General features: G+C 46.6%; 1 protein-coding gene across 2 annotated transcripts in view; it reads left to right on the forward strand.

Annotated features, from left to right (window-relative positions):
* Positions 1-21,067, forward strand: part of ZBTB40 (zinc finger and BTB domain containing 40) — a 168,355-nt gene that overhangs the window by 92,338 nt on the left and 54,950 nt on the right. For both annotated transcript variants that reach the window (XM_083162792.1, XM_083162791.1), the window contains exons 3-6: positions 5,054-5,187; positions 7,804-8,011; positions 8,132-8,283; positions 16,795-16,987. In XM_083162792.1, coding sequence (XP_083018918.1) covers positions 5,054-5,187; positions 7,804-8,011; positions 8,132-8,283; positions 16,795-16,987 — 687 coding nt within the window. The remainder of the gene's footprint in view (positions 1-5,053; positions 5,188-7,803; positions 8,012-8,131; positions 8,284-16,794; positions 16,988-21,067) is intronic.

Here is a 21,067-nt window from a genome sequence, read left to right on the forward strand (position 1 = left end):
CCAATTCCGCGCCCTTCCGTTCGGGCTGTCCTCAGCTCCTCGAGTTTTTACGAAACTGTTGTCAGTCCTGCTAGCTTGTCTGAGGCTTCAGGGCATCAATATCGTGCCGTACTTGGACGACCTGCTGATAAAAGCATCATCCCCTTCGATTCTGCAGGAGCATGCTCACAGAACGATTCTGTTCCTGACGCAGCACGGGTGGATAATGAATTATCCAAAGTCCTCGTTGGTACCGTCCCAACGCCTGCAATTCCTGGGCCTGTTGCTGGATACCAGTGCACAGAGAATATTCTTACCAGAGGACAAGATCGCCTCCATCCGGTTGTTGGTGCGTCAGATTCTACTCCACAAGAGAGTTCAGATCCTGCTTTGCATTCGACTGATAGGAAAGATGGTGGCAGCTTTCCCGGCGCTTCAGTTCGGGAGGCTCCACTCTCGAACCCTTCAGTTGGACTTACTTCGTCAGTGGTCAGGCTCTCACCTGTTCATCCACCGGAGGGTACAGCTATCCAGTCGAGCAAGGTCGTCACTGCTGTGGTGGCTACACAGACAGAATTTGACTCCGGGCCGGCGGTTCGCCATATGGGATTGGATAGTTCTGACAACAGACGCCAGTCTCACAGGTTGGGGCGCGGTCATTCTAGATCGTCGCCTACAGGGTCTCTGGAGTCAGTGGGAAGCAAGTCTGCCCATAAACGTGCTGGAGCTCAGGGCAATTCACAATGCTCTACTAGCTGTTCCAGACGTGGTTCGGGGGAAGACCGTCAAGGTTCAGTCGGACAACGCGACGGCTGTCGCGTACCTCAACAGACAAGGAGGCACCAAGAGCAAGGGCGCCATGAAGGAGGCCGCAAGGATCCTACACTGGGCGGAGAGACACGAAGTGATTCTGTCGGCAGTATACCTGCCAGGAGTCGACAATTGGGAGGCCGACTTTCTGAGCAGGCAGAAGTTTCATCCGGGCGAATGGTCTCTGCATCCCGACGTGTTTCAGGAGCTAGTCAGGAGATGGGGTCTGCCACAGATAGACCTCATGGCCTCCAGGCAGAACCATCAGCTTCCCCGTTACGTCTCACGAACAAAGGACGCCGGAGCTTGGGCAGTGGACGCTCTGGAGGTTCGGTGGCCCTTCCACTTCGTCTACCTATTTCCTCCGATTCCTCTTCTAGGAAGGATTCTCAAAAAGATAAGAAGGGAAGGGGTCCGAGCCGTGTTGATTGCTCCATTCTGGCCCAGACGCACTTGGTTCGCCGAGATTCAGTCCCTGCTCATAGACCAGCCTTGGACACTCCCGGACAGGCCGGATCTCCTCCAGCAGGGACCATTTCTACACCCGGCACTGAAGCCACTCCGTTTAACGGCGTGGCTATTGAAGAAGACATCTTAAGGAAGAAGGGGATACCGGCCTCAGTAATCCCCACGATGTTGGCGGCCCGTAAGCCGGTGTCCGCAAGACATTATCACCGGATATGGCGAGCATATTCCACTTGGTGTTCCGCTCGGGGTTACCCGTTCAGGAGTTTTCATCTGCCTAGGCTACTTCGATTTCTGCAGTCAGGGTTGGATTCAGGGCTTCGTCTAGCTTCCCTGAAGGTGCAGGTTTCTTCACTGTCCATCCTGTTTCAGAAGAAGCTGGCTTCTGTGCCAGAGATCAAGACGTTTTTGCAAGGGGTGGCCAGAGTCCAGCCCCCTTTCATTCCTCCTACGCCGCCGTGGGATCTACCTTTGGTTTTGCGTTTCCTGCAGTCCGATACTTTTGAGCCCTTGGAGCAGGTAGATTTAAAATTCCTGACATGGAAGACAGTTACGTTGTTGGCTCTGGCTTCGGCAAGGAGAGTCTCAGAGTTGGGTGCTCTGTCTTGCCGGGCACCTTTTCTTGTTTTTCATTCGGACAGGGCGGAGCTTCGTACGAGGGCCTCTTTCCTGCCTAAAGTGGTTACTGCTTTCCACGTGAATCAACCGATTGTCATCCCTGCCTTTACGGACTCCGACCCGCAATCGGTCTCCCTGGATGTGGTCCGAGCTTTGCGAGTTTATGTATCCAGAACTGCGTCCTTGAGGAAGTCAGACGGCCTATTTGTCCTGTACGACGCCCTTAAACGGGGTTGGCCGGCCTCTAAGCAGACCATAGCTCGCTGGATCAAGCTCACTATTAGGCAGGCCTATTTAGCTGAGGGTAGGGCTCCGCCTTCCTCTATCACAGCTCACTCCACCCGGTCGGTGGGCACGTCGTGGGCGGCGCGACGAGGCGCGTCTTCAGTTCAGCTATGTAGAGCGGCTACTTGGTCGTCCTCTCACACCTTCATTAGGTTCTATAGATTCGACACGTTCGCCTCTTCAGCGGCGGATTTTGGTCGTTTGGTGCTGCAGGCTCCTCCGAGTTCTCCCACCCAAGGGGGAATCTTTGGAACCTCCCCAGCGTGAACGCCAGTGTCCCCTGCTGGATGATAGAGAAAAGAGGAATTTGGTACCTACCGGTAATTCCGTTTCTCTGAATCCGCAGGGGACACTGGCCTCCCTCCCTACTCTGGTCGCCTGCCGGTCATTGTGGTCACGTGTGTACAGTTGTTGTTGTCTGTATATATGCATATATGTTGTAAATATGTAGTTATTTGTCAGTAGTAGTCTGGTGTCCTTCCTCTCGTTCCAATTTTCCTAACTGGGGATTGTGGGTACTAGAGGGGAGGAGCCAGCTGTTTAAAGTTACAGTGTGCCAGTTCCCAGCCATCCACCTCTATTACCCAGCGTGAACGCCAGTGTCCCCTGCGGATTCAGAGAAACGGAATTACCGGTAGGTACCAAATTCCTTTTTTCTCTCTCGTCGTCATAACACTATTCTCTTCCTAAGGCCCACCTACTCCAGGGAATTTCTTGCTGTACAGTTTTTTGGATTATCCTTCACATATCATAAGATAATACTTAAAAAACAAACATTTAAAGTTAGTGCCCCCCAAAAAAGTATCTTTTTTTTCTCCCTAAACTACTCCCTTGTTCATTTCAGGCTTAAATTAGGCCAAACTTCAGTATTTTATGATTAAAAAATGCAAAAGCTGAAGCTAATGAGCAGGTTGTCCTAAATTGATAATTGTTTTAACTTATACCCCTTTCACATCGCACCTAATTACCGTGTTCAAGCCGGTTTCTTGCTGGTTCGACTCTGTAATTAGTGCGATGTGAAAGGGGTTACCGGGTACAGCTAACAGGTAAAAAGGAAAAAAAGCAGGGTTCTTACCAGTTCGTTGCTGTGCAGTGTGAATGAGTTAAACGGGTCGAGCGACCCGTTTCCCATTCACACTATGGAGGAGGCAGAGCTTGGAGCAGCGCCAGTTCTAAGTACTGCCCCCACCCACGATGACAAGCCGACACTATTGCCGGTTTGCAGAGGACCACACATGCAGGGTCTTACCGGGACTGAACCTTTTCAAAGTCCCGGTGCGACCCTGCATTTTCATTCTGCCTTGATCCCCTGTTCAATGCTGTCGAGGAAGACAGCATTGAATAGGGCCCCAAAGCCATCTCCCCTGTTGGGAGATGGCTGCAGGAGATTGAATATCCCCCTAAAACTGATCAGTCTAAGTTTAACAATAAAATTAAGACCAGTAGAGCAAGCACATGTGGTAGTAAGTCCATGTACTAATCCTATCCACATAGTGTTGCTTTCTTGGTGGAATTATAGAATTGGTTTATATCCGGCTATAACGCACAACCTTAGTCCAGGCAGGGACATGCTCAGACCAGGCGTGAGGTTGCACATGCCACAACGTCAACCAAGCTGACCAGTGCTGCTCTGTGCCAGAGACAGGCTCTGTCTTGACATTCCCGCCACTTAAGGAAAGACAGGGAAAGCTGGTCTCCTTTCATAGCTATGGACCGCTGTATTTTTACTCACAAATATGGACCAGTGTATTTTTTATTAATTTCTGTTGAGGGCAATTTGTATGGGTAGGCCATCCTATTGTGATATTTTGTTTAACAAAAAAAATTAAAACCTATACATGGTTTCAAAATAAAGTTAGGAGAGGCTGCGGGAAGGAATATTACCCCCGTGGCTTATGGATACGATCATTGGGTCACGTAAGTCGACATGCAGATAGGTTGACAGGGTCGGTAGGTCGACATGGGGGTTTTTTTTCACTGTTTTTTTTGAGCCGACAGGCGGTATATCATGCACTAGGGCATGGTGGGAGAATAGAATAGTGTGCTAAGCGTAGCGAGGCACCGTGTCCAAAGCATGGCCAGCGGACACAGTGGAACGTTTCGGTGTCCATGTCGACACGACATGTGCCGACATGCGGTATTTCATGCCCTACTATCCACTAGGGCGAGGTGGGAGAATAGAATAGTGTTGGGAAGGGGCGCAGTGGTGTATTTTAATGTTTATGTTGACTGTATCGACATAAGGGTAAAACAAATATTTTTAAAAAACCATGTTGACCTAATGACCCTGTCGACCTAATGACTGTCTAACGACTTGTTGGTGATCAACTTACAGCCGTCTAAACAGAGCAACAATTGTTCTCCTTAGAGGTAATCGTGAAGGATAATGATTAAATCACCCTCATAATGTTATCCTGATAAGTAAATTTATTTCCACCAAGCATGCACATTTCTAGAAGGATGTTTGCGGTACACTACAACATAAGTTTCCGCTACTGTCCTTGATATATTTATTATTATTATTATTATTATTATTATTATTATTATTATTATAGTAAAAGTATATCTATACAACATAACCCAGTGGTTATGTCAGGTTCTACCTGGCCATTTGCAGAGTATAGGAAGGGAGTTGCGGGGGACAGCTCTATTGACCGGAGATAGAGTTGTCATGAGAAGTGAGAATATGTACTAAAGAGATTATTCAAAACATTGTTGTGTTTTTTTTTTTTTTAAACGTTTAGAAAAATTATGAAATGGCTTAGGGTAATATTAACTTGAAGATTTAGGCATATAAAACTTTTATTTGTAGTATTTTACAGTACCTACAGATTAGTGGAAATTGCTCATGTTTTCCATTTGTTTGTTTATTAATGTATTTATTTTTAATATTCAGAAATTGAAAAAACATCTGGTGAGTTGGATTTTCTCATCCGTTATGAAAGTGTCTTCAGTGAGGCCCTTTCAGACCCCCAAAGTGTCTTAGAGAACCTAAACAAATGTCAAGAAATCAATGAGGCTGAGAAACAGGTGAGTATACACTTTATGGGATATGTTGATATGGGTTTTATATCATGCTGCTTAATCAGACATGATGTAATTCATATTGTGAAATAATGATTTTGTATTATAAGGCAAGGTTCAAAATTAGGCATTAAACTATTCCCATTTGAAGTCGATGGACATGGTATTGTCTTTTCATCGATGTGTGTCATTGCATTATCTGTCTGCTTTTATAGATCCCTTATACAGCAGTGACAATTTTGATTTATTCTTCTAACCCATTTAATGCACCCCCGGACCACCCCTTAGATTCGCCTATGGCTAGCCCTACTACCTGGAAAGGGGCTGGCTTTTCCTAGTTCACCAGTTTCAGAACATGGATTAAATACCAACTGGTAGCAGTAATTGCGAAGCCAGGCATTTACTTAGTTCTCCCCACATTCCACTATGGTTTTCACTGTTATCATTTTCATCAGGAGCTACAGGTCTGTTATAGGAGTGGCTCTGGATATCTGGCTGACTTCGTATTTATTTTTGTTTATTTGGTGTCTTCTTGATAAAGGTTAGGATGGTAAGAAAAGCATATCAAGAGCATTTTCTTTAGTTTAAGAAGTGACTGACTTCTAAATACCGGTCTGCCTCACTGTATTTTATCATTCTCTCTGTTTGTTGCCAGTAGCAACAAGTAATCTTACAATACTCATCTGTACAACCGCCTCCCCATTCCATGTACCCTAGTAGACAATGCTCACTACATTAGAGTAGTGAAAGAAAGACATTTTTTTCTGACAACATTCCCTGTAAACTTTACTGTTTATTTGACCTTTTGTGCAGTTAGTAATAACAGATAAAACAAAAAAAAATACATGATCAATTTATAGTTTGATATGCTGTGGTGCTTAGGGGGCGGAGGGAGGGTGGTGACAAGGCCCTAACTCTAAATTAGGGCGTCACACTCCACATTTTGTAGGAGTGCTGAGGTCAGGCTTTGCTTGTTTAGGCAGAGATTTCCTGGCCCTTGCAGAGGAGTTTGGGCAAACAGTCTGAAGCTGAGGTTTACCAAGACCGTCTGGTTGCAACTATCACAACAGCTGTGATGCAATGTTATATCTCAGAGATGCAGTCTTTCTCCTACAGACCCCTCCTGCTCCATTAGAATATTTCAAAATCTCTGCTGCATCTATCCCATTCTCCTCCTACTTGTATGCTTATAAGTTAGCTATTTCCAACCCTCCAAATGATGGCACACTGATCAATATGCTAAAATTCCTAATATGACAAACATCTGTATCACTAATAATTCATATGGCACACAGTAGTGCCTTTCCTTTGTAATTTGGCATACTGTTATGCTCCCAGTTAATTAGAAACTGAGCCCACTCAGTCATGCCCCTCTATATGCTTGTCTTAAGAGCCCCCTCAGTCCAGCCCCTTTTATTAACCCTTTGAGTGCCGACATATCTGTAAGAGATGTTAAAAAAAATATCCACAAAAAAACGCCAGCGTCACTCGCATTTGTTATATAAATTCAAATAACAAATGTTGTGTAAAAAATATTATATTTCCTATATTAGCTAAACATTACAGGTCATTATAATTAAAATGGTTTACTTAGCAATTTTCACACCTGTTTTGACGAATTGCCTTGGCACTCAAAGGGTTAAACAGAGCCCACAGTCATGTCCCTGTAATAAAAAAATATACAAGAATTTAACGCAACCTTTTAGGATAGAGGGAAATGTTTTACAGTCAATAGAAGCATATTCAACCCTGGATGTTCCAGCAAGTTGATCAAACTCCTTTCGTATACTGCCATTCACCTTCATTTCCATATGTTCTGCTTAAACTCCAAAATTGGCACAAATTAAAGAGTACACAGAAAAAAAGGGATAATTAGATTCACAATAGTGAAATACAATTTTATATTCCAAATAGGCGGTTTAAATTAAGCATGATTTAAAAACATACCTAAAACCTTATAAATCCATTCAACAAATAGTATAGCGTACCAGATTGTATGGGTATGTGCTGTCACACTTATACTCTTGTGTCATTATCAAAGCACCTTCCTGGAACAGGAAATAACACTACTGTCTAGGTATAGGAATGCTATGCCAACCCATAAAATGGTAGTCTCGCTGTCAATCCACTAACGAGTTTCCTCTCTTTAAGTCAGTGATCAGGGAACTCAGTCCTAACCCAGCAGGTGCACAAGTGTACTAATTACTCACAGACACATTTTATAAGGTCCGCAGGTGGAGTTAATTATTTCACTTGTGATTCTGTGATGAGACCTGCAAAACATGCACTGTGTGGGGTAATGAGGACTAAGTTCCCTGACCACTGCTTTAGTCTTTATCAAAGTGTAGCTTAGTGGTGCTATGGCCCCCAATAAATCCCTTAGGGATTGCCCTACTTGGCTATCATGGTAGGTGTGGTGGCAATATATACAATCAATAACCAATATTGGTTATTATTGGTTGGGATAAAGTTCCAGAAATGCACACTATGGTGGACATGAATTATATGGTGGTACTGGGTGATCTTTTTATTCTCAGAAGTGTCTTTATACTTACATGTATGGAGTCTGACAGCAGCACCTGCAGGCTATTAATTTGCTACTCACTGTGTTTTGTGCTGCAGGTGGTTGTGGAATGTTGTCAAGCTGAAGAGGGAAGCTCAACATTTGCAAATCTTCTTGAAAAGGTTAAAGATGGACAGAGTATTGTTGTTGAAACTGTTCTGGCTCTGCTGAAGCTCTGCAGGGAAACAAATGCGAGCGTAAATGAAGCATTGTGTGAGAAGGAGTCAAAGGAGACCGATCCCTTGATGGAACCATCACTGGAAACCGGTAAAGTGCAAAAACACAGCTATATTTATGTATTGGAGTGTAAATCTGTGGTGTCACTTGTTGCATTTACCAAAGTGAATGTTAAGATGTTTTTATGTATTTTGTTATCTGTTGTAATAGAGTCTGCAGCACCTACAGAGAAAGAAAGAACCTTGTTTGATCTCCTGATGGAACGCCGAGAAGAATTGATCCAGTGCATTACTGAGCTCAGTCCCATTATTGAGTGTCTGGACACAGCAGAGGAGGGATTTCTAACACACATTGAGAAAAAGGTATATCTAAATGCTTTATTTATTTTCTTGTGTGTGGAGGGGGGGAGTTAGGAGACAGCATGGAATAATTTGATATGTGGCACTTCTGTATGTGGTTTTAAGTTTATTTTATGCCAAGTTCTGCTTCATCTGCAACTTTGCGCTTTTGCTCTGGTGCTTATTTTACCACTGAGATAATTACCAAAGTGTGCTAGAAGCAAGAGCCAAGAGTGACACTCCAGGCATGAAAGAGGTACTGCATGAATTGACAGATGCAGGGTGTTAGAATGAACAGTAGGTTAAAGTTGCAGTCCAACATCTGTTACAGACTGAGTGGTATTTCGCTGCATTTAATTTACTTATAAGGTTCAAATTTAAAGAAAGACCTACATTATACCACTTGGCGTGGCTCATCACGTATTGGGGCTAGATGTTTGAGGGTACTCTTTACCTAGAAGGGCGTCGGGGGTAAAAATCGCGGTCATCGCGGGTAAATCGGGATGCCCGCGATGACCGCGATTTTCCCATAGGGAACAATGTTAAAAAGGCTGATTGACCGCGATTTTACTGTTAAATGGCTCAATGGACCCGATTTGGCCATAGGAATCAATGTTAAATGGGCCACCGAGCCCATTAACCCTTAAATGTCCCCCCCAATTTTTAACGCCACCCCACGATCCACGCCAACCCGAAGCGTGGCGAGCGCAGCGAGCCCGCGAGGGGCGGCGGTATGCGTCCTCCGACCTTTTCATGCCCTACTATCCACTAGGGCGTGGAGTGAGAATATAATAGTGTGGCGAGCGCAGCGAGCCACCGAGCCCGAAGCGTGGCGAGCCCCGCGAGGGGACGCGGATACCTTCACAGGTAGACGCGTCCCCTCGCGGGCTTCACAGGTGTCGGCGTCGCCACGGACACCTGTGAAGCCCGCGAGGGGTTGCGTATAACTGTGAAGGTATCCGCGTCCCCTCGCGGGGCGCGCTGCGCTCGCCACGCTTCGGGCTCGGTGGCTCGCTGCGCTCGCCACACTATTATATTCTCACTCCACGCCCTAGTACATTTATGGCCGGCCGCGACGCGACCGACACGATTTCCATGTTTAACATGGGTTTCAATGGGAAATCGCGGGCATCGCGTCGGTCGCGTCGCGGCCAGACATAAATGTACCCGCGATGACCGCGACGGGCGCCCAACTAAGTAAAGAGTACCCTTATCTATAATTAGATCTTGGCATTTAATAAAAAGGGAATTTGGACTTCTAAATTGCAACCGATTTATCTTTTTTGGCATTTGAATCACGGATTCTTTGGCAGTATTTTAGTGCCAGGTGGCTGACCATTTCCTACCTTTTTGTTTTCTTGCCTCAGTTTATCCCAAATGTGTGATTTACACAGCTTTATATGATCCAGCAAGGGCCATTGTTTTACCTTATTTATTGTACTTTCTTTTCAAAATCGGCTTTATTAATACAAACACTTTTGGCACAAAGCATGTTGCAGTAAAAAAGGACTTAAGTGTTGATGGTTTTTCTCTACCACACCCTTAATTTGATTGTCCACTACTGCAATGTCTTGCAGCAGTGTATGTCCATCCGATCCCCCTTGAGCCACCCAGGATTATTGCATGCGCTGGGAAGGGGTCTGAGGTCGGACGCATGGTGCCATGACCCGATGGGATGTCAAACCCATCAGATTTGGGGCGATTTCTTATCAGAATCTGGTAATATCAGCCCAAATCGGACTAGTGTATGGGGGCCTTTAGGTTTTTTTATTAAAATTGGTATCTAACCCTTTGAGTGCCAACACCCCTGTAAGATGCACAAAATATGCGGTAAAAATGCCAGAGTCGCTCACATTTGTTATATAAATTCAAATAAAAATGCTGTGTAAAAAAAGATATTTCCTATATAGGGTAAACATTACAGGTCATTATGATGAATAAAAATGTTTTCTAGGCAATATTCACACCTATTTTGACAAGTTCACTTGGCACTCAAAGGGTTAAGGTCCCCATACATTAGTCTGACTTATCCTATGGACAACTCAGACCTGATTGTCCCGGCAACTCCCCTACAGGGGTCACACGATTAGGCACTTCATGTGCCAACTATTACATGTGATAAATCGCATGCGAGTATACCAGTTTTTCTGTGTTACCGCCTTTTTGTATTTTTGCTTTTTTAAAGCTGCATTTCTAGTTCTTAAGATCCAATGGGGCAGATGCATGAAGCAGCGTTAAGTGCTTAAGTAGCACTAAAGCAGCCCATACACGCTGCTTTGTGTGGGCGTGCTTTCCGTGCTGTACTAGCTTGGATCACATTGCATTGCATGTGCATCCGTTGATACATCTGCCCCAATAAACCAAGATACACTTTATCTGTAATATAGACTACTGTAGAAGAAAAACTAAATTTAAAAAAAAAAAAATATTTTCCTTGAACTTTGTATTCCATGCAGTAATAATATCTTGTTAACTCTATATGTGGCAGTACTGGTTCCCTCCCACTTTTGGTAGCTTGCTGCTGCTTAATAACTATGCAGAGTTGCAGCTTTAAGGTTATACCACAGCTTCAGCAAATGTAAGATTAGTCTGAAGCTTTTACAGATGCCTTATTTTTTCCTTTTATTTTTCTGCATTGTGCAATTTTCTTAGAAGTTTGTGAGATCCAGTCAAGCTTGAGGAATATTGCTTTCACGGGATTGGTTTCCTATAACATCTATTGCAACAGAGGTTAAGTGCTTGCCTCTTACTGATTCTCACTTTATTTATTCAGTGATGCAGCACTTCACATTCTGTTTAAGCTGTCTCACTGTTAATTGTACATTCTTGTTTTCTCTTTCCTCCACTAGGTGACACTGGAGAGTTACAGTGGGGAATAGAAGGCCCTTCTACTTCCTCTCCTAGGCAGTCTTAGCATCTGCCCTACGGGAGCTGGGTCCATTCATTGCTCACTCCTGGGCTTTTTTATTTTTAAATTAATTTTATGATCTGCAATCAGCAGGAGGACAGGCAGGTAGCCCCCTGTCCCTACCTGCCTGCGACGAGGGCGCTGTCGGCGGGTCCGGTCGCAGCTGCACGCAGCTCGCCTCCGGTACCCGGCTGCAGGATCCACAGATCCTGAGGTCCCATCGCCGCTGCACGCAGCGCGCCTCGAGGACCAGTCAGCATGCCGCACCCGACAGCCAAGGCAGGGGTAAGTATAACACTGATCCCCTGTTAGCGGGGGATTCAGTGAGAAAGATCGCGGCAGCGCACTTTCAAATACAGCGCCATTAGTGAGGAGCGGAGCACAGAGCGCAGCATGCTGGGTACTTCCGCTTCCTCCTTCTTCATAGGTGCAGCAGCCATTGAAGCAGCAGCGTGATCCGCGGCTCCCTCGAGGCTTCTGTAAAGTGCAGGTGACCCTGGTACAGTGAGTCACAGCGGGACATAGGAGGTCAGGGCGGCTTGGACTGTGTCCAAAAAGGTCCCTTAGCCAGCGCAAGTTATATTTATATAGAGTGCGCGTCTCTGGCTTGTGGCAGACTCTGCTTTTTCTATACTTCCTCTCCTGTCCGGTGCTTAACCTCTCTCTCTCTCTCCTCTCTGTGGAAGATTGTTGAGTGTATGTTGGCTGGTGGGGCTCCTAAAAAGATTGCTTGCAAGAAGTGCAGCACTAAGTTCACCCCACACGCTGAGGGCGCCATTTTATGTCCCCCATGTGCTGCAGCTCCAGTCCCCCCTCCTTCAGCTGCGGGGCAGGATATTCCTGTATGGGCTTCTCAATTGTCCACAGTGATTTCTCAGCTGGCTTCTGAGTTATCTTCAGCCAGACAAGACAGGGATGCAGCCAGGGATCAACAGGCAGAGTTAACCTCTGCTGTTGAGGGTCTGTCTAGAGCATTACATGCAGACTCCCCAGCACCCCCTCCCCCTAGACTTGCTTCTGCTAATAGGATTTTTCCTCAGGTCCCTCTGTTAGATGATACAGATGATGACATGCCAGATCTAGAGGAGGGTGAATTTAATGAGCCTGAGGCTCCAGTGCTACAGGACACTGATGTCCCCTCTCCGGGTTTAGAGGACTTAATACAAGCAGTCCGTGTAACCCTTAATGTCTCTGAAGAGGAGAGGCCTGCTGCGCGCCCCTCAGTGTTTGCTAAAAAGCAGAAACAGTCTGCATACTTCCCAGCCTCAAAAAGCTTGGTTACACCCGGACAAAAAGTTTCAGGTGTCCCAGAGGTTTTTCACTTCCTATCCCTTTCCTAAGGATGCTAGGAAGTCATGTGAAACGCCCCCTGCTGTTGATTCTTCAGTATCACGCTTGTCTAAAAAGACAGTGTTGCCCATACCAGGAGCCTCTACCCTTAAGGATGTATCTGACATAAGGTTAGAAAGCACCCTGAAGAATATTTATTCGGCCGCAGGTCTCTTGCAAAGACCAGCACAGGTGGGCTGTTGGGTCAATAGGGCCATGGAGGTCTGGGCATCCCAGGTGGCCTCCTCTCTAGACCCAGGGGCAGGTGATATGTTGATCCTCGTGGAACACATACGTGAGGCTGCAGGTTACTTAGTAGAAGCCTCTTCAGATGTTTGTATGCTGGCGGCTCGTATCTCTGCCCTCTCCATTTCAGCTCGCCGTACTCTTTGGTTGAGACAGTGGAATGCGGACGCCGACTCCAAGAAAGCGGTGGAAGCATTACCCTTTGCTGGTGAGGTGCTCTTTGGTCCAGAGCTGGACAAGATGATCTCACAGGCTACGGGGGGTAAGTCACAGTTCCTGCCTACAGCAGCCCCTCCCCCACGCAGGTCCTTCCCAACTACTGGAGGGCAGTCCTTTCGTTCCTTCCGGCCCACCCCCAGATTCAGGGGTAGGTCACGTGGAACGGCTACCAGTTCCAGAGGCTTCCGAGGAAGAGGCAGAGGTTCAGCCAGCGCACCAATCTTGGATGCAAAGGTTACCTCAAAGCCCTCGGCATGACTCTCCCAGTCCCTGTCCGGAGCACAGGGTGGGGGGCCGGCTGCTGTTTTACCATCAGGCTTGGTCCAGGTCCTGCCAGGACGCATGGGTAAAGGACCTGGTGGCAGTAGGCTACAAGATAGACTTCTTGTTGCCTCCTCCTCTACATTTTTTCCCCACAGGTTTGCCAGCTTCTCAGGAGAAAGGCAGGGCGTTGCAGGCTGCCATTCAAAAGCTCAGGGACATGGGCGTGGTTATCCCAGTCCCAGAATCGGAAAAGGCAAAGGGTTTCTATTCCAGCCTGTTTCTGGTTCCCAAGCCGGACGGCTCAGTAAGGCCCATCTTGAATCTAAAGCAGCTCAATCCGTTTCTGCGGTTCACTCGCTTCAAGATGGAGTCTCTGCAGTCAGTCATTGCAGGCCTGGAACCTGGGGAGTTTCTCGTATCCATCGACATAAAAGATGCATAACTGCATATCCCCATCTAGCCCCCTCACCAGGCATACCTGCGTTTTGCCATCCAGAACTGTCACCTACAGTTCAGAGCCCTTCCCTTCGGCCTCTCCTCTGCGCCACGGGTATTTACCAAAGTGATGGCTGTCATGATGGAAATACTCAGGGCTCAGGGAGTTACCATTGTTACCTCCTGTTGAAGGCTCCGTCCAAAGAGATCCTGCTGCACAGCATCCACCTGACACGTCAGATTCTGGAGTCCCATGGCTGGATGCTCAACATCCAGAAGTCGCAACTGACCCCCTCGCAGAGGATTCTGTTCCTAGGGATGACCTTGGACATTGTCCAGAGAAGGGTTTTCCTCCCCATGGACAAGATATTGTCCTTGCAGGAATCGGTTCGCCTGGTACTGCAGCATCGGAAGGTCTCAGTCCTCCTCTGCTCAAGGCTGTTGGGAAGGATGGTGGCCACGTTCGAGGTGGTGCAGTACGGGCGGTTTCGATCTCGCCCCTTCCATCTGTGTCTGCTCCGCCAGTGGACAGGTTCGCACCTTTTTCTACATCAGCGAATCTCTCTTTCCCATCAGGCTCGAGCATCACTGGCGTGGTGGCTCGACTCCAGCAACCTGCAGGAGGGACGGAGGTTCGCCATACACAACTGGACGCTCCTCACCACAGATGCCAGCCTCAGGGGCTGGGGAGCGGTCACGCTGGGTCTCCACTTCCAGGGACTGTGGCCCCCGGAGGAAGCACAGATGTCCATCAATGTGCTGGAACTCCGAGCGGTATACTATGCCTTCCTCCAAGCGGAAGTCGTTCTCCGGAACAAGGACATCAGAGTGCAGTCCGACAACGCCACGGCTGTGGCTTACATAAACAAACAGGGAGGCACTCGCAGCCGTGCAGCGATGAGAGAGGTGAAGAGTATTCTGTGCTGGGTGCAGGAGCACGCAGGGGCCGTGTCTGCCATTTTCATATCAGGCGTGGAAAATTGGGAGGCAGACTACCTCAGCCGCCGAGACGTCCATCACGGCGAGATGTGTCTAAATCCTCAGGTCTTCCAGACCTTGACTCGTCGGTGGGGTTGTCCGCAGATAGACATGATGGCCTCCAGACACAACCATCAGTTGCCCCGGTACTGCGCTCGGACAAGAGATCCCCAAGCAGTGGCAGTGGACGCTCTCATGGCACCCTGGACGGATCAGTTCCTCTACATCTTTCCTCCAGTGCCTCTCATCCCTCGGGTTCTTCAGAGAATCCGACGGGAGTCGTGACAGTGCTGTTTATTGCTCCGGAGTGGCCTCGCCGGTCGTGGTACACGGTTCTAACAGGCCTGTTAGTAGACGAACCATGGCCCCTACCTCTCTGCGACGACCTGCTAACACATGGTCCGTTCACCTGTCCCAACTTACAACATCTACATTTGACGGCATGGCTGTTAAAAAGGTGCATTCTGAGAAAAGCAGGTATCCCGCAAGCAGTAATCCCAACCATGATAGGGGCCAGAAAACAGGTTACCTTGGTGCATTACCATCGCATCTGGAGGGCCTATGTGGCCTGGTGTGAATCCAGGAGGGTCTCTCCTGTGAATTTCAAGTTGGCCAGGTTGCTGCTGTTCTTACAGAAGGGCCTGTCCTCAGGACTCCGGCTGGGGTCCTTGAAGGTTCAAGTATCCGCCCTCTCCATTTTTTTCCAGAGGAAGCTAGCACTTCTTCCTCAGGTACAGACTTTCTTCCTGGGGGTGTTGCGGCTGCAACCTCCCTTCAGGCCTCCTACTGCTCCATGGGACTTGGACTTGGTATTGACCTTCCTCCAGTCCTCTGTTTGAACCCATGGAGGAGGTGGACCTAAAATATGTCACTTGGAAGACTGTTGGCCTTGGCCAGAAGGGTGTCGGAACTGAGTGCTCTCTCTCTTGTAAAGCACCCTTCTTGCGTTTTTACGAGGATAGAGCGGAGCTGCGCACCTCTAGTGTTTTTCTCCCAAAGGTGGTCTCGGCATTCCACATTAACCAACCTATTGTGGTGCCGGCCTTTCGGGAGGACTCAGATGAGTCTAGAGCGCTGGACGTGGTCCGGGCCTTGCGCATATACGTTGCCAGAATGGAGTCTTTGTGTAAGTCAGATGCTCTGTTTATCCTCTATGACTCCCTTCGTCCTGGATGGCCCGCCTCCAAGCAGGCCCTGGCCAGGTGGATCAGGTTGACAATTCGTCAAGCCTATGTGGCTGCTTCTAGAATGCCACCGATAACTGCCCATTCTACAAGGTCGGTGGGTACCTCCTGGGCGGCTGCCCGTGGAGTTTCTATTCAAGATCTATGTAGAGCGGCTACTTGGTCTGGATTGTCCGCTTTTACAGGTTTGACACATTTGCGGCAGCTGCTTTGCGGTTTGGCCGTTCTGTGTTAAGGGGCTCTCAGCGTCATCCCACCCGTGTTGGGAGCTCTGGGACGTCCCCACTGTAACTCTCCAGTGTCACCTAGTGGAGGAAAGAGAAAAGGGGATTTTGTACTTACTGTTAAATCCTTTTCTCAGACTCCATAGGTGACACTGGACGCCCACCCGACGCTGTCTCTCTTTTTTACTGCTATTTCAGGTTTGTTCAGTTACCTGAGGATAGGAGACCTTTGTACTTAGTCTTAATTCTGAGTTTTACCAGTTTTTATGGATGTGTTCATTCTGTTATGAATGATGTTCTTCAAACTATGTTTCCACTCTATGCGAGTGTGTGTGTGTGTGTGTGTGTGTGTGTGTGTGTGTGTGTGTGTGTGTGTGTGTGTGTGTGTGTGTGTGTGTGACTTGTTATGTTATGTTTGACCTCCTCTCGGAAGTGTGTTGTATTTCTTTCTTCCAGCTCCCTCCGGGCACATACCTAGACTGCCTAGTAAAGGAAGTAGAAGGGGAGGAGTTAATCACTGTTAATTTATTCTAAAGTGCCCAAGCTCCCTGTGGTCGCCTTCTATTCCCCACTGTAACTCTCCAGTGTCACCTATGGAGTCTGAGAAAAGGATTTAACAGTAAGTACAAAATCCCCTTTTCTATTGTTCCTCTCCTAAATGGTTTAACTATGTGAGGGGTGGAGTGAGGTGCCTGTTTTATGTACTTTACATAGATTTAACAATCCATTTGTTACTTGTTCCTGATAGGTGATCACAGACTGCTGTGAAGGTGTATCACACAAGGAAGCCATGGACAGATTACTGAGAAAGGCATCAGAGACCAAGACTCTAAGCCCAGATAGTTTGGTTAAGCTCCTGCAAGCGGTAAGGGAAGCTTTCCCTGATCTGCACACATTACTTGATGTGCTAGAGCCACACAGTAAGAAATCCAGCTTTAAAGGTAAACCTAATGAAATATTCCATTAGACATGTACCAAAGTTGTTCGTTTGGGTTTATTTAATTAGATTAATTGGTAACACAAAGTTTAGCACAATCTTAATTCATACCTCCTAACATGAACCATTCCAGGAGGGAAATATTGCTCTGCTCCTGGACTTTCCTCATAATGTATGCTTACCATCATCTGTGTTGAGAAAACTTTCTACGCAATTAACCTGTTGAAGACACAGGTGATGGTAATCATACATTGAGAGGAAAGTCCAGGAGCAAAACCACGTGTCCATCCTGGAGATGGTCATGTTGGAAGGTATGCTTAAATAATTTTCCCTCCACTACAGCACACTGGAAGGACTGGGGTATACATTTTCATGTGTACTCATTTAATATTTTAATATGTACACTAAACCTGACCAAACATTTTCACATTGCAAAAAGTCCTCTTGAGTACTCAAATGGTTGACTTTTCATGGATTTCAGCTCGCCACCTCTGGGGCTCTGAGCTGAAATTCTAGCATCGGCAGCCAGACGCACCTGGATGGCATTACCTTTTTATTTGCTCCGTTGTGCGCCCTCTAGTGGCCGGCAGTTCTAAAACCATTCAAAACAGCCATATGAGTCGATGTTACAAGTTGGGTATGTCAACAAAGCCAAGAAAACTCTGACTCCAGAATTTTAAAATTGAATGTACTGAATGCCTGCCTGAATCATATGCAGCATGAATTCACTTATTTACGAAGATAAAGGCTACCTAAATGTCTTGGTTTTCAGTATTTCACTTTATCTGGATACTGTTATTCCTGATATGTGCTATACCCTATTGTGTGTGTTTATATTTCTCTTACATCCTGAGGGACATTAGAGAACTGTGGGGTATAGCTACTGGTAGAGAAGCTTGGCAGACTAGTTGGTTAAAGTCTTCACAGCACAGGCTCCTTCCTTTCTATACCACACTGCTTCTGGATACCAGGGCTTGGCACAATTTTTAACAGGTCTGCAGTTTTTTTTTCATTCTACTCCTGGTTCTGAATCCTCTTCAAAACCGGTGTAAGGATCTACCCTGTCCAAAGCTATGCTGTAATTGTCACAACCGTTCTCCCTATTTAGAAAATCTCTCCTAGGTGGGTTCCAGGATACTTCTCGGTAAAGCTTCCAGGGGCATCTTTCTGTCCAGGAGTTGTTACAAGTAAATACCCTGCAACAGGACATACACTATATGTCTCTGTTAATAAGGATGACTCTGGTTCTGACATTTCTGTTATAGGTGAGGAAGATTAACAGCAAGATTTGATTTTGAGTCCTTTGTATGAGAAGAAGATCAGAACTTGTCTATTGATGTAGAGGTTTTATAGTGGGCACAAACGGTGCGATTTTGATTGCGTTTGTTCCCGATTTGATTGGGATTGAATCGAGCGGTACGCAAAATGCATTAGATTTGGACTATATAATACAGATCCATACTATATAGGGGGGTATTCAATGTCAGGGTCACGGCAGTCGAGCTTGCTCGACCACCGTGACCCAGTCCCGTTCTCGGTCAGCTCGACCGAGAACACGCAGGCGGGATTCAATGTCCCGCCTGCCGGGGAGCGAAAAGGGGGCGTTGCCGCGAGTTGCGGCCGGGAAGAGGCAAGCTGCAGCCGGCAGCTCGTCACTTCCCGGCTGTTCTCGGCAGAACGAGCCCGACAGCTAGAGATGTCGGTCTCGTTCTGCCGAGATACCCTGCTCAATGCTGTCGGGAAGACAGCATTGAATAGGGCCCGGCGGGCATCTCCCCGATGGGAGGTGCTTGCCGGAGATTGAATATCCCCCATAGTCTGGGATGCCAAGTTTTTATATTCGATTTCCACTACACGGGAGCGCATTGAATTGGGATTGAATGCTGCTAAAAGCATTAGATTTGCATTTGATTTCGATAAAAAATAATTCTATAATTAAATTCTAATAGAAATATAGTGCATATCCCACAGTGTGTATGCACTATTAGTTGCAGCTGGTAGATCAGTCTTGAATTTGGATCTGTGCCACTAGCCAAAATATGTACCCCTTGTCTCCCCTGTAGTGTTCCATATCTGTACTGTTTTCTACTTCCTACCTATCTGGCTGGTGCAATTACCAAGTAGCGCCACTGAATGGCTGCCTGGGTGCTGTACAGCCCAGTAAACGTATGTCCTCCATGTCCGTGCCCCTCATCAGGATACATTTTAGTGCATACCTGTACGTGTCCTATATCTGTACTGTTCTTATGGTCTACCTATCTGGCGCCGCTGCCTGCGTGCTGTTTTCTGATTTTTTTTTTTTTTTTACTTGTTCTTACGACTGACACTTTTTCCAGAACTTGTGTGAACAACACTGTGGAATGTTCAGTGGATTCTGTGGACAAGGATCTGCATAAGGGGTACTCCCCATGCGAACAGACTTCCCTTGTTGGTCACTCAATACTTGGAGTCTTTTCCCTATACAAGTTATTTATTGCAGCTTCTAGAATCTGCGCTCATATGAACCAAATTTTTCCTTTTGACCCTTTCAACTGAAGAGCAGACTTCCCTATTTTCCCCTTCCCATGTCCCAGGAGGTCGTCTTTCACCGCGAACCCTCGCACACATCTAAACCCAGTGAACACCACTCCGGACCAGTAAATTACCCTGTGGCCAAAGCAGACAGCATGCCTCCCTTGCTCTCACCGTCCACCAAGGGGATTCCCCCCCCCCCCCCCCGCCTTTTTTTTGTGCAATTGTTACCAGAGAGTACCGTATCAAACTCTGTGTTCCTCCGCAGCATTTTTTTTTTTTTCAATCTCTTTGGGATGCAGAAGTCATTGTTCCTGTACCACCTCATTTAAGGAAGCGTTTGTTTCTATACCGGTCTATTCCTCGTGCCAAAACCAGACTGGCATTTCTGACCCATTTTAAATCTAAAGTCTCTAAAGATCCACCTCAGAGTTCCCCGTTAGAAATAGAGTTTATCAGATCAGTTTTATCTTTGGCACCCGACAACTATATATCCCAATTAGCAGCATCACCAGTTACTTCTACAATTTGTAGTGCTCAACAAGCATTTTACATTTTAAGCTGTTCCATTCAAGCCTCCACCTGCATCAGAAGTAAATGGTGGCTCTTGGTAATTGGGGTGGCAAGCTTTTTTCCTACCTCAACGTCCTGTTATTCATGGCTCAAACACCTTCAGCTCCAGAGTAGAAGTTACAGATTGCTTCGTTTCACATGCAGGTTATTCAAAAATAACTTCTCTCCAAGTGGATAGAGTTGGTACTCCACACCCGTTCTCAGATGATCCCCCCCCCCCCAGGGGAAGACAGTCAGTGGTGGCTGTTCACTTCTCACTCAGGCTAGGGTCGTCTATTTGGGATAGAGGCCAGTTTCCTGGGGTGGGGAGTTGTGATACTTTTTATTCAACAGTTTACTGGTCATCTCAGGAATCTCCTCTCCATGTTAATGTTCTCCAGCAGTTGGTAGTGTCCTGATGTAATTCCACCATAATTTGCTTAGACTTCTGGTCAATATGGCAGCTGTTAGCTACCTTCAGATACAAGTGCTCAGGCCATGCTGGAGACTGTTTGGGCATGGAGAACTTCAGGGTAGATTATATCAGCTGCCAGTTTGTCCGCGATTGGTAGAAGTACCTGCACTCCAGTGGGGCAAGACGGACATCAACCTTAAGGCCACCATGAATAACTACAAGGTGGACACAGGTAAGGATTCTGGATCCAGGCGCACATTTTGTCAATCGATTGTCGGCTGAGTGGGCTACCTTTACTTGGTGTAATCAGGGAGACCTGATTAAGAACAATCGTGTTCATTTCTATACTATAGGTATATAAAGCGTTTGATTTGTCACCTAGGGGAATTGTTTTTCTACCACTATCAAACTCCTCCACTTCTCATTCTTTTCTCTGAGGGAGGAGACCAAAAAAACATAAAAAATCTCTGCTTATTGCCTCAGAGGCAAAAGCACCAACAAGCAGAGAGCTACTTATATTTCGCTAAGGTTTTATAAAAAAGTTTAATTGTGAAAATTTTGTTTTTTAACACTGAGAGAATAATTTGTTGAAAAGTATTGCTAGCA

The sequence above is a fragment of the Crinia signifera genome, chromosome 19, assembly GCF_055691185.1.
Source record: "Crinia signifera chromosome 19, ASM5569118v1, whole genome shotgun sequence".
NCBI classification, from domain to species: Eukaryota; Metazoa; Chordata; class Amphibia; order Anura; family Myobatrachidae; genus Crinia; species Crinia signifera.